The 13,926-nt window shown below is 44.6% G+C and overlaps 2 protein-coding genes and 1 long non-coding RNA gene across 3 annotated transcripts in view; 2 read left to right on the top strand and 1 right to left on the bottom strand.

The window, feature by feature from the left end:
- LOC310701146 (uncharacterized protein) overlaps positions 1-13,926 on the top strand; it is a 62,796-nt gene that overhangs the window by 15,250 nt on the left and 33,620 nt on the right. The window lies entirely within an intron of this gene.
- Positions 1-13,926, top strand: part of LOC310701140 (uncharacterized protein) — a 61,924-nt gene that overhangs the window by 32,489 nt on the left and 15,509 nt on the right. The window contains exon 8 of the mRNA XM_083491482.1: positions 4,968-5,101. Coding sequence (XP_083347608.1) covers positions 4,968-5,101 — 134 coding nt within the window. The remainder of the gene's footprint in view (positions 1-4,967; positions 5,102-13,926) is intronic.
- Positions 10,264-13,805, bottom strand: LOC310702197. Its single transcript, XR_014523347.1, has 3 exons — positions 13,524-13,805; positions 10,545-10,632; positions 10,264-10,360 (listed from the first exon to the last, which is right to left on the bottom strand). It is a non-coding gene; the product is annotated as an uncharacterized lncRNA (long non-coding RNA).

Raw genomic sequence — 13,926 nt, 5'->3', positions numbered from 1 at the left:
CATCAATGAGATCACTAGAAAGCACTTTGTAATTTCTCATGGACAAAGGAACATTCGAAGACCCCTGTTGGTTCAAAGCAAAGGCCCACGTAGTCCAGGATTCTGTTCTCGTGCTTGCCAACCAGATGCCTATAGGAAGCCATCAAAGAATGGACCCATTGGCTATGAGTTACCTGCCTTGATTTCCCTTTTTTCTGGCCAGGGAGGTCTCTTGTTGGATTGGGTGAGGGGTGAACAACTGCATGTCACGGAAACAGGAGGCTGAAGAGGTCTGCTGTGTGCTGGTGGTTATTTATTGCATTGGGTGAGAGTCCTAGTCTGCCTAGCTGCATAGCTTGCAAAGCAGTGTACAGGGCAGAATGGATGGAGTGGCATGGATCTGAACCTCCTCTCTGTCCCCAACGACTCACAGGGAGAATCGGAGGACCCAGCTGATTTGGGAACTGAGCCTACACAGGAGGGTTGTGCACGAGAGGGCGAGGTCCTCAGGCCTGTTGGGGAAATGTCACCCAACACCCAGCTTACTGTTCTGGCTCCCAAACATGTTCTAAGGCCCTTGTCCAGTAAATGTGCACCTGTTATCCTGCAGCACAATTATTTCTGGATTCTGCTTGTGGAAGGGAGAGGAAAGAGTCGTGGTGGGTATCTTATTCTGCCACCTGAGTAGAATGCTCACAAGGACCTCTCTTCCCCCATAAGACAGGTGTAGGGACGCCTGGCTCCCTCCCAGAAGTTGCTGGATCCCAACATCCTCTCTGTTGACTGTCCATGTTTGCTGGAGCTGATGGGACCTTTTTCAGCAGCATTTGGAGAGCCAAAGGTTCCCAATTCCTCCCTTAAGGACTTTCAACTTTTAAAAAACCAACACACTTTATCCTGTTTCTCTACATCAGTGTTTCCCAACAGGGGCCCCAGGATTTTCCAACGGGGTCCCAGGTGAAAATTATGTAAATTGGGCGGCTGTACAGCATGAGGCTAGGGAGCCACAGAGGGAAGTGAGAAGAAAATAGAAAAAACCATTAATCATTCTGTTTTGGTTTCAAAATCCTGATTGGCTGGCTATCTGCTCGGCCAATCACAAGCAGGTAAGGGGGTGGCCCACCGGGGCAGCGTAGCGCTGCTGCTTCTGTTTTCCTTTGTGCATTTTCTTAGAGCAGTCCTGGCTTGTTTCCAGCTGGAGATGGCCATCTCTGAGGCTCTGGTTTTGACCACTGCTTGTAGCTGCCACCAGTGCTTGGCCAGGTGGCGGCCTGGGCCTGATTCTGAAAGACGCGGGGTGCAATCGACACCAGCGCCTAGGAGATCGGGGCACAGGGCCTGTTGGCAGTGTCGGCCTAGCCGAGTGGATTTGTCTGGTGCCTCTGACTTGCATCTAGAAAACTGCTAAGTGTCTACTTTGAACAAAGCAGTACTGAGTTCAGTGGGCCTTATCCCCAGGTAAGGGTGTGTGGGGCTATAGTGGTTTTTCTAGGCAGCCAGGGCTCCTCCGGATGACTAGATATTTTGCACCAGGTCAGTGAGGACCACTTGCTTTTAAAATTCTCCCAGATATACAGAACTCCCTGTGCTCTTTTTGCAGACTCTCCAAGTGTCCCTATTTTCCAAGGACAGTCCTGGATTTACAGAAGCCGTCCCAGTTTCTGATTTGATTCCGGAATGTCCTGCTTTTCCTTAGGATGTCCGTATTTTCACCAGAGAAATGTTGGAGGGTATGGAGTTATCCGACCCCCGAGCCATCTGAAGGCAGCCCTGTGTAGAGAAGGTTTTTAAAATGTTTTATTAAGTTTTTATATGTGTTGGAAAATGCCCAGAATGGCTGGGGCAACCTGTCAGATGGGCAGGGCATTAATAGTAAAATGATTATTATGGAATAGGACGTACCTATTTTCATCGGAGATAAGTGGGAAGGTATGCTTTTGGACTGTTGTTTGTAGGTTTCTCCCTCTGTGTCAAATAAAGGTGAAGAAAAGGTAAAGTACACCTTGACGGCTAGGTCCAGTCAAAGGCTACTTTGGGGTTGCAGCGCTCATCTCGCTTTCAGGCCGAGGGAGCCAGGGTTTGTCCACAGACAGCTTTCTGGGTCATGTGGCCAGCATGACTAAACCGCTTACAATCATTTTCTCCCCTTTAAAAATCCTGATTGACTGAATATCTGCTCAATGATGCACAGGCAAGTCTGGGGCAGCCTAGCACTACTTTTATTTATTTATTCCTTTTTGCATTTCTTGGAGCAGTCCTGGTTTGTTTTCAGCTGGAGAGGGCAATCCTTGAGGCTCCTGTTTTGACCACTGCTTGTTGCTCCGCCAGTGCCAGGCCAAGTGGCAGCCTGGGTCTGACTGCGCAAGAGGTGGGGTGCAATCCTCCCCAGTGCCTAGCAGATCAGGCCGCAGGGTTCATCGGCAGTGTTGGTCTGGCTCTGCAAGACGCGGCACGAAATCCACCACAGCACCTAGCCAAGTGAATTCGTCTGGTGCTGCTGACTTGCATCTAGTAAATTAGTGTCTACTCAGAACAAAGCAGCACAGTGTTAAGTGGGCCTTACTCCCAGGTAAGGGTGTGGGGCTATGGTGTTTTTTCTAGGCAGCCACTGCTCCTCCGGATGACTAGATCTTTTTGCACTAGGTCAGTGAGGACCACTTTTTAAAATTCTCCCATATATACAGAACTCCCTGTGCTCTTTTTGCAGACTCTCTAAGTGTCCCTATTTTCCAGAAACAGTCCTAGATTTACAGAAGTCACCCCAGGTTCTGATTTGATCCTGGAATGTCCTGCTTTTCCTTAGGACGTCCCAGAGAAATGTTGGAGAGTGTGGGGTTATGTAACCTCCAAGCCATCTGAAGGCAGCCCTGTATAGGGAAGAGTTTAAGTTTAATGTTTTATTATGTCTTTATATATGTTGGAAGCCGCCAAGTGGTTGGGGCAATCCAATCTGATGGGCGGGGTGTTGTTGTTGTTGTTGTTGTTGTTGTTGTTGTTGTATAGTTGTGTCTGACTCTTTGTGACCCCCTGGACCAGAGCACACCAGGCTCTCATGTCTTCCACTGCCTCCCTCAGTTTGGACACACTCAGGTTCGTAGCTTCGAGAACACTGTTCCACCATCTCGCCCTCTGTCGTCCCCTTCTCCTTGTGTCCTCCATCGTTCCCAACATCAGGGTCTTTTCCAGGGAGTCTTCTCTTCTCGTAAGGTGGCCCAAAGTATCGGAGCCTCAGCTTCAGGATCTGTGCTTCCAGTGAGCACTCAGGGCTGATTTCTTGCAGAATGGAGAGGTTTGATCTTCTTGCAGTCCATGGGACTCTCAGGAGTCTCCTCCAGCACCATAATTCAAAAGCATTCATTCTTCAGCGAGCAGCCTTCTTTATGGTCTTGCTCTCACTTCCATACATCACTGCTGGGAAAACCATAGCTTTAACGATACGGACCTTTTTCAGCAAAGTAGTGTCTCTGCTTTTTAAGATGCTGCCTAGGTTTGTCATTGCTTTTCTCCCAAGAAGCAGGCATCATTTAATTTTGTGACTGCTGTCACCATCTGCAGTGATCATGGAGCCCAAGAAGGTAAAATCTCTCACTGCCTCCATTTCTTCCCCTTCTATTTGCCAGGAGGTGATGGGCCCAGTGACCATGATTTTAGTTTTTTTATGTTGAGCTTCAGACCATATTTTGCACTCTCCTCTTTCACTCTCATGAATAGGTTCTTTAATTCCTCCTCACTTTCTGCCATCAAGGTTGTGTCATCTGCATATCTGAGGTTGTTGATATTTCTTCCGGCAATCTTAATTCTCGCTTGGGATTCATCCAGCCCAGCCTTTCCCATGATGCATATAAGTTAAATAAGAAGGGAGACAATATACAGCCTTGCCGTACTCCTTTCCCAATTTTGAACTAACTGTAGCTTCTTGTCCCACATGGGTGGGGTATTATTAGTAAAATTATTATTATTCTTCTGGAATAGAACGTATCTATTTTCATTGGAGAAATGTTGGATGGTATGCTTTTGGACTGTTATCTGTAGGTTTCCTGCTCTGTGTCAAATAACTGGGATCAAATAAGTGTTGTTTACTTTTTATAATATAGCACAAGGAAGATCTCCCTCTGGAGGTTCTGGACTCTCCTTCCTTGGAGGTTTCTAAGCAGAGGTTGGGTGGGCATCTGTCATGGAGGCTTGAGCTGAGATTCCTACGTTTGTATGGGTTGCACTAGAAGGATGACTCTTGGGGTCCCTCCCAGCTCTAGGATTCTTATGTTTATCTGCTTTTCATTATGCTCCTATTATTTTATGTAGTTGTATTTTGTATAAATCATAAATACATTATGATAAATAAATTATAAAAGAGGTTCTATTTACAAACAAAACATTTCAGTAGCTACCTTTCTACTGGTAGGAAGGGGTTGGGGGCCACCGGAAGGAAATGAGGTCGGAAAGGGGCCACGGTTGGAAAAAGATGGGGGAACTCTGCTCTGCATCATGTTTCTAAATTTAAGAAAGGGAAGGGCAGGCTGCCATTTAGATGAGGAGGATTTTCTGTGGATGGTGCAAAATACAAAAGAGAGATGCAAGCAGCTTCAAATCAGCATTAAAAGTCCTGTGTGGATGAGGCCTTAAACCAGGGGTCGGCAAACTTACTGAGCCTGGGCCGGTTCACTCCCCCGGAGATCTCAGCAAGCGCAGGATTGTGAGAACACACACCCGCAGACACTATTTCTGGCGTGGAGAAGGCGCCTCCAGCTTCCTATTGGTTGCAGGAGTTTGCTGCATCCAATAGAAAGCCCCGCCAGTGCCGCGGAAGTGAATCGCCGCGATGCGCTGGTTTAGCACAGCGTGCAGAGACTTGCAGAGCACATGGCAGGGTTGGCTCAGGGGCCGGTTAAACGACCCCCCTGGCCAGATGTGGCCCAGGAGCTGTAGATTGCCGACCCCTACCTTATACAGACACATCATTTTACCACTTTTCCTTTTTAATCCATTAGGAGATGTTTCAGAGTTCCTGACTGAAGGAGAACAATCAGAACTGTCACGTGAAGGAGTTGAGGAGCAGAAGGAGCAACGGAAACTGCGGGTTCAAGTTGGAACCTACAGAAATGAGGGGACCCAAATGCAGAAGGTGGGGAGAGAATCCACTGCTTCTCAGGTTAATGAAAGTCAGATTTGCAGAGAGAAGCATGAATGTACTGTGTGTGGAAAGAGATTTCCTCATCGCTCAACGCTTACTTCACATCAAAGAGTGCACTCGGATGAAAAACCATATAAATGCTGGGAGTGTGGAAAGAGTTTTAGTAATAGTAGCTCCCTTACTTCGCATCAAAGGACACATACAGGGGAGAAACCTCATAAATGCTTTGAGTGTGGAAAGAGCTTCAATCAGAGTGGCTCCCTTAGTAGGCATCACGCAATCCACAGAGGGGACAAACCGTATGAATGCTTGAAGTGTGGAAAGTGTTTCCGTCAGAGGAGCAGCCTCACTAGACATGAAAGAACTTATACAGGGGACAAATTGTGTGAATGCTTGATGAGTGGAAAGAGCTTCCATCATGAGAGCATCCTCACTAGACATAAAAGTACTCACGCAGGTGAAAAACCATACCAATGTTTGGACTGTGGGAAGGGCTTCAGGCACAAAGGCACCCTCACAAAGCATCAAAGAATTCATACAGGGGACAAACCTTATGAGTGCTTGGAGTGTGGAAAGAGCTTCACTCGCAAATACTCCCTTACTTTGCATCAGAGAAGTCACACAGGAGAAAAGCCTTATAAATGCTGGGAGTGTGACAAGAGCTTCCGTGACAGTGGTGCCCTTACTCTGCATCGAAGAACTCATACAGGGGAAAAGCCTTATAAATGCTGGGAGTGTGGCAAGAGCTTCCGTGAGAGTGGTTCCCTTACTCGGCATCGAAGAACTCATACAGGGGAAAAGCCTTATACATGTTTTGAATGTGGAAAGAGCTTCAGTCAGAGTTGTCACCTTACTGATCATCAAAGAACTCATACGGAGGAGAAACCTCATTAACGCTTTGAAAGATGCTACAACAGCAGCAAGAATACTTATTGCAAAGTATTGGAAGACACAAGATTTACCCACCCGGGAAGAATAGCAGATGAAGCTGATGGACTACATGGAACTGGCGGAAATGACTGGCAGAATCCGATACCAGGGAGAAGAGTCGGTGGAAGAAGATTGGAAAAAATTTAAAGACTGTTTACAGAAACACTGTAAAATTAATGAATGTTAGAAGGATGCTGGAATGAAGTTATATGGCTTTAGCAGAAATGTTATAAAGAATTAAGTAAAAATAGACTGTTAATGGGCTAAAGGGGAAAAAAATAAGGTTAGATTGTGTTAAGATAAATTATGGGACAAAAACTGAGAAAGATGGAAAGGATTTGCTGAAATAGCTAACTGAACTAGAATACAAAAAAGAGTGGTGTGAGGAGGTCTTCGAAACAAGTAAATGAAAGATAAGATATGGAAATATTGGATGCGTTTTTAATTGTTTCTGTTTTTGTTTTGTTAAGATAAGTAGTGTTTTCTGTTTTATATGTATTGTATTGTATTTTTTGCTTTGTTTAACTTTTTTTTCTTCTTTCTGTGATTTCTAAACTCTTAATAAACATTATTTTTAACAAAAAAATGCTTTGAAAGAGCTTCAGAGACATTAGCTCCCTTAATATGCATCATACAACCCACACAGGGGACAAGCCATATTACAAATGTTTGGACTGTGGGGAGAGCTTCTGATATAGTGACTCCCTCATGAAGCATCAAAGAATTCATACAGGGGACTGTATGCAGTGTTGAAAGAGTTTCAGTTGCAAAGACTCCCTTAGGTAAAGATAAAGGGACCCCTTGCTGTTAAGTCCAGTTGCGAACGTCTCTGGGGTTGCGGCGCTCATCTTGCTTTACAGGCCGAGAAAGCTGGCGTTTGTCCACAGACAGCTTTTTGGGTCATGTGGCCAGCATGACTAAACTGCTCCTGGCACACGGAGGAACGTGACGAGTGCCAGAGCGCACGGAAACGCCATTTTCCTTCCTGCTGGAGTGGTACCTATTTATCTACTTGCACTGACGTGCTTTCGAACTGTTAGGTTGACAGGAGCTGGGACCGAGCAACGGGAGCCCACCCCGTTGCAGGGATTCGAACCGCCAACCTTCAGATCAGCAAGTCCAAGAGGCTCAGTGGTTTAGACCACAGCGCTACCTGCGTCCCTCAAAAAGACTCCCTTACTTTGCATCAAAGAACTCACACAGGAGAAAAACCTTATAAATGTTTGGAATGTAGAAAGAGCTTCATTCAGAGTTGTCACCTCACTAGCCATAAGATAATTCATACAATGGATAGCCCTTACAAATGTTTGTAGTGTGACAAGAGCTTCAGTTGGCAGTGGGAAGCCCCATTAGCGAAAGCGCACCTCAGGTTAAGAACGGTTTCAGGTTAAGAACGGACCTCCGGAACGAATTAAGTTTGTAACCTGACGTGCCACTGTAATTACTCCCTTCCCACACCTCCCTGTTCTTCACGCCACTCTCTTGCCTGCTGTGAAAAGTGCGGTGGAGATTTTGTGGCTGGAATCCACCACCCCGAGATTTAAGAGTTCCATTCTTTGCTGACTGAGCTGTCCGTGAGATCCATTCAGTGGATGTGTATTTAGATCAGCTGGGTATATTGGTAAGCTATATGAGAGAGCTGGTGGAGCCAGTGTGGAATTCAGCAACAGTTAAGTTGGATATGATTTTGACTTGGCCTATTCTTTTTTCTGAGTAGACAAACATAAGTTTAAAAGTTAAGTTTTATATTAATATTTTGTGTTTCCACATGAATCATTTGCATATTCTGTTGTTTATTTTCCCACATTTAGTGTGTAATGTGCGCTGATTTCTGCTTGATCCCCTTTCACTCATATCTTTCATAGGTTAAAAGGCATTTCCTGGTCTTCTGTTGATTTATTTAAAATAAATCTCTCCAAACACGTTTTAGCCTCTCAGGTCCTGTTGGTTCACCAAACTCTTGCCCATTTGGGCAAATTAGGAACTTCATTTTCAAGGTTTTCATGAATTCTTGGCCACCATGGTAGGGGAAAGGTAATCAGAGAAAGATGTTGGGGACCTCTGGAATTGGTACTTCCTAGTAACAGAGAGACCTGAATCTGCAGCCTCTGAGGAAGGGGGTTTTGCTCATGAAACCTTGAACATGACCTCAGAAGAGCCTAGCTGGTGGATCAGGCCCTTAAGCCACCTAGTCCAGCACCCTATTCCCCCAGTGACCAAGCAGATGCCTCTGGGAACTTTGCAACCAGCAGCGAGTACAACATGCCTCTTGAGGTGATTCCCAGGAACTAGCAATGAGGAATATACTGCCCAAAAGAAGTGGAAGCAGTGCACAGCCACAATGGCTAGTGGTCAGTTGTAAAAGCACGTGAACGTAATAGGCCGCATGGCAACAATCACAAGTTATTTACTAGAAACTACTTATCAAAAATTAGATGCCGCTTCTCATAATGTCAAAATCAACATTGTGACATAATATAATAAAACGTAACTTTTCAGTTGACCGCCAAGTCCTGTATGTTCAAAATACAAGTCCTATATTGTCAGTGCATTCTTTCTTAATTTCTTCATCTCTCGTATTTTTCTGTCTGATGTATTCCTTAGAAGAGTGGCATGAAATAGTCTTCTAAGTGTCCAATAAAGATAACTGGGTTGGCAGACAAAAGAAACTGGCACTGATGGCTATGAATTTGCCTAATTCTCTCTTAATTGGTGGCTATTACTGCATTTTGCATTAGTGAATTGCAGAGCTTAACAGTGAAGAAGTGCTTCCTTTTGTTCGTCCTTAATCTGTGCACAATTAGCTTCACTGGATGGAATGGAAAGGCAGTATTCTAGAGGGAGAAACACCTCCCTCTCTCCTATTTCCACTGTATTCTGCTCTGGTCAGACCTCACCTGGAGTACTGTGTCCAGTTCTGGGCACCACAGTTCAAGAAGGACACTGACAAACTGGAACGTGTCCAGAGGAGGGCAACCAAAATGGTCAAAGGCCTGGAAACGATGCCTTATGAGGAACGGCTAAGGGAGCTGGGCATGTTTAGCCTGGAGAAGAGGAGGTTAAGGGGTGATATGATAGCCATGTTCAAATATATAAAAGGATGTCACATAGAGGAGGGAGAAAGGTTGTTTTCTGCTGTTCCAGAGAAGCGGACACGGAGCAATGGATCCAAACTACAAGAAAGAAGATTCCACCTAAACATTAGGAAGAACTTCCTGACAGTAAGAGCTGTTCGACAGTGGAATTTGCTGCCAAGGAGTGTGGTGGAGTCTCCTGCTTTGGAGGTCTTTAAGCAGAGGCTTGACAACCATATGTCAGGAGTGCTCTGATGGTGTTTCCTGCTTGGCAGGGGGTTGGACTCGATGGCCCTTGTGGTCTGTTCCAACTCTATGATTCTATGATTCTATTTCTAAAGACCATGCATACCGTTATACATCTGTATCATATTTCCCCATAATCGCCTTTGTTTCAGATGAGCAATTCCTCATATTTTTCCAACCCATTAATTATTTTGTTTGTTCTTTTCTCAACGTTTTCTGAATCTGCAATATTATTTTTGAGGTCATGCAATCGGATCCATACAGTTTTATAAGGGCGGATGCACCACAGATTTGTATATCAGCACTATGATATTGGCAGCTTAGTTTTGAATCTTTCCCTAAAACGGCATTGACCCATTTCACACCCTGCGCCAATATCTTTACTGAGCTATCAGCTATGACCCCAAATGTCACTTTCCTTCTCAGACATCACCAATTCAAATCCCATTTGCAGATGTGTTAAGTTAGGATTTTTTTTTTGCTTGAAGGTGCACTATATAAATTTGCTTACATACATTTGGTTATGTCATTGTCTTTAATAATGTTTTCCACCAGTTTCCCCAAAACAAACATGAAACTCACTAACGTGCAGTTTTCTGGAAACTAAATCCCTTACATTGGCTTCCCTGTTGGAGGAAAAGAAACTGGGCAGTCTCACAGACAAGTTACATATTTTTGTTAGAATACTTGACTTAGAATTCTTAAACTAATGGGTAAATTCCATGGGCTTTGGGTGATTTCTGAACACCTAAGATCTCCAGTTGCCCATTTTCCCACACCTTATCCTGGATGGACTACGAATAAGGGAATTGCTTTCCTTTTCCAGGGATCAATGAGCTTTGAGGGGGTGTCCTTGCATTTCACCGATGACGAATGCTCCCTGCTGGATCCAGGTCCGAGAGTGCTGTACAAGGAAGCCATGATGGATATTTATGAAATGGTGGCTTCTGTGGATAAGGTCCTTTCCCCCTTGATCAATAGCTAGCGAAGGTGTGAACCCCTGTTGGTGTAATATCAATTAGAGAGGGTGTTCTTAATTTCCCCATGACAAAGAATGTATGAAGAGCCTTGTTGGGTCGAAACAAAATCCTATGTAGTCCAGCATTCAGATACACACAGACACACTTGTGAAATGTGATTTTACAGACGTCAAAGATTAGACACATTGGTTAAGAGTGACTTACCTTGATTCTCATTTTTCTGGCCAATGAGGTCTCTGGTTCCGATTGGGTGGGGGGTGAACTTGCTTTTTCGATAGGATTGTTCTTACAACTGCAAGGCGTGGAAACAAAGGCTGAAGGGGTCTCATGTGTGCTGGTTGCAATTTACTGCTTTTGGGTCAGTCACAGACTGCTTAATCACATAGTTTGCTTAGCAGCATACACGACAGAATGGTGGCGTCACAGATATTATGCATTACTATTCATTGCATTTCGTTGCTTTTTCAAGGAAGGTCATCTCAAAGCAAGTTAATGTAGGTTGCAAAGATTAAGGCCACAATAATTCTTTAAGTTAAAGGCCAAAAGCCTAGAATCATAGAATCATAGAGTTGGAAGAGACCACAAGGGCCATCGAGTCCAACCCCCTGCCAAGCAGGAAACACCATCAGAGCACTCCTGACATATGGTTGTCAAGCCTCTGCTCAAAGACCTCCAAAGGAGGAGACTCCACCACACTCCTTGGCAGCAAATTCCACTGTCGAACAGCTCTTACTGTCAGGAAGTTCTTCCTAATGTTTAGGTGGAATCTTCTTTCTTGTAGTTTGGATCCATTGCTCCGTGTCCGCTTCTCTGGAACAGCAGAAAACAACCTTTCTCCCTCCTCTATATGACATCCTTTTATATATTTGAACATGGCTATCATATCACCCCTTAACCTCCTCTTTTCCAGGCTAAACATGCCCAGCTCCCTTAGCCGTTCCTCATAAGGCATCGTTTCCAGGCCTTTGACCATTTTGGTTGCCCTCCTCTGGACACGTTCCAGTTTGTCAGTGTCCTTCTTGAACTGTGGTGCCCAGAACTGGACACAGTACTCCAGGTGAGGTCTGACCAGAGCAGAATACAGTGGCACTATTACTTCCCTTGATCTAGATGCTATACTCCTATTGATGCAGCCCAGAATTGCATTGGCTTTTTTAGCTGCCGCGTCACACTCTTGGCTCATGTCAAGTTTGTGGTCAACCAAGACTCCTAGATCCTTTTCACATGTACTGCTCTCACGCCAGGTGTCACCCATCTTGTATTTGTGCCTCTCATTTTTTTTGCCCAAGTGCAATACTTTACATTTCTCCCTGTTAAAGTTCATCTTGTTTATTTTGGCCCAGTTCTCTAATCTGTCAAGGTCGTTTTGAAGTGTGATCCTGTCCTCTGGGGTGTTAGCCACCCCTCCCAGTTTGGTGTCATCTGCAAATTTGATCAGGATGCCCTTGAGTCCATCATCCAAGTCGTTGATAAAGATGTTGAATAAGACCGGGCCCAAGACAGAACCCTGTGGCACCCCACTAGTCACTCTTCTCCAGGATGAAGAGGAACCATTGATGAGCACCCTTTGGGTTCGGTCAGTCAGCCAGTTACAAATCCACTGAGTGGTAGCATAGTCAAGACCGCATTTTACCAGCTTCTTTACAAGAATATCATGGGGCACCTTGTCGAATGCCTTGCTGAAATCAAGGTAGGCTACATCCACTGCGTTCCCTTCATCTACCAGGCTTGTAATTCTGTCAAAAAACGAGATCAGGTTAGTCTGACATGCCTTATTTTTCAGAAATCCGTGCTGACTATTGGTGATCACAGCATTCCTTTCTAGGTGCTCACAGCCTGGCTGAAAATAAATGGGAAAAGTGTATTTCTGAGGTTTGATGGCTCATAATACCGCTTTCTCTCGGAGTAATATCATAAAATTATATATCAATGGAGGTTTCAAGTTTTATTCTTCTGAAATGTCCAGACTAGGGGAGGGTTCTTGGTGGGATATATTTGTGCTGCCTGTGGTTCACCCACCTCCTTTGCCCTAACCTCCAGCCCAAGGAATCTTCAGAAGGGAGTTGCTGCCAAGGACATTATTTGCATTTTAATGAACTGAATAGAATGAAAGAACCTGCAGCACAAATATAAGATAAGGGACAACTGACTTTCTAGCAGTGCATGTGAAAAGGATCCAGGAGCCTTAGTAGAACACAAGCTTAACATGAGTCAACCGTGTGATGCAGCAGGAGCAGGAAAAAAAATTCTATTCTGGGCTGCATCAACCAGATTGGTGTCAAGGGAAGTAATAGTACCACTCTATTCTGCCTTGGTCAGACCACACCTGGAATACTGTGTCCAATTCTGGGCACCACAATTTAAGGATTTTGACAAGCTCGAAAGCCTTAGGAAGAACACTTGAAGAAGCTGGGCATGTTTAGCCTTAGGAGGAGACTGATAGGAGATATGATAGCCATCTTCAAATATTTTAAAAGGCTATCACATGGAAGACGATACAAGCTTGTTTTCTCCTGCTCAGAAGGGTAGGACTTGAACCAATGGCTTCAAGTTACAAGAAAGGGGATACCGACTGAATGTGAGGAAGAACTTTCTGACAGTAAGAGCTGTTGGACATTGGAACGGTCTCCTTTAGCGGAGATTCCTGCATTGCAGGGGGTTGGACTAGATGACCCCTGGGTCTAATCCAACGCTGCAGTTCTATAATTATGATTCTAATATTAATTCCTTTCTACTTGCTTGTTTTATTATATATTTTAAGTAAGGATGTTCTAAGGATGTTGAGATCAAATTGTTATTGTGCATTTTAACGTATATGTGTGCATTTTATATAGGTGCAAGCCTCCTAAACACGCCAGTGTGGTGTAGTGGTTAAGAGCGGTAGTCATGTAATCTGGGAAACCGGGTTCGTGTCTCCGCTCCTCCACATGTAGCTGCTGGGTGACCTTGGGCCAGTCACACTTCTCTGAAGTCTCTCAGCCTCACTCACCTCACAGAGTGTTTGTTGTGGGGGAGGAAGGGCAAGAAGAATGTTAGCCGCTTTGAGACTCCTTAAAGGGAGTGAAAGGCGGGATATCAAATCCAAACTCTTCTTCTTCTTCTTCTTCTACTTTGAGACATTGTAACTTGCTCATCAGCAAAATAGGCTCCCGGAATGAGGAGAAAGGGGAAAAGCCGAGTTACCTGTTCAAAACTGGTTCTTCTTACAGTGACAAGCTGTCACAGATCAGTGGAGGGAGGTGAAGACCTGGTTACTTCTTTTATGATTACAGTATTTGGTTTATTTTAAAATAGTTATTCATATACATATATTCTCACCATATGAGAGTTTAATGCCTCTTTAATCTGTTCAGTGGTAAAGATTATCTTTTCTACGATCTCCTACTCTCAATTTGGAGAAAAGGTGGGGCATTAATAATGATGATGATGATACGAAGGCTGCCCATAATAATAATAATAATAATAATAATACATAATACATAATACATAATACTCCGGCTCTCAGTGGTCACTGGATCCTGCATGGGGCACCTGCTGCAGGAGAGGATGCTGCCCTCGGGGCCTGATCCTGCAGAGCTTTCTAGAA

The sequence above is a fragment of the Podarcis liolepis genome (genome assembly GCF_965112155.1).
Source record: "Podarcis liolepis genome assembly, chromosome: 2".
Classification (NCBI taxonomy): domain Eukaryota; kingdom Metazoa; phylum Chordata; class Lepidosauria; order Squamata; family Lacertidae; genus Podarcis; species Podarcis liolepis.
The sequence above is the reverse complement of the archived record's forward strand: the minus strand, read 5'-3'. Positions and strand labels throughout refer to the sequence as shown.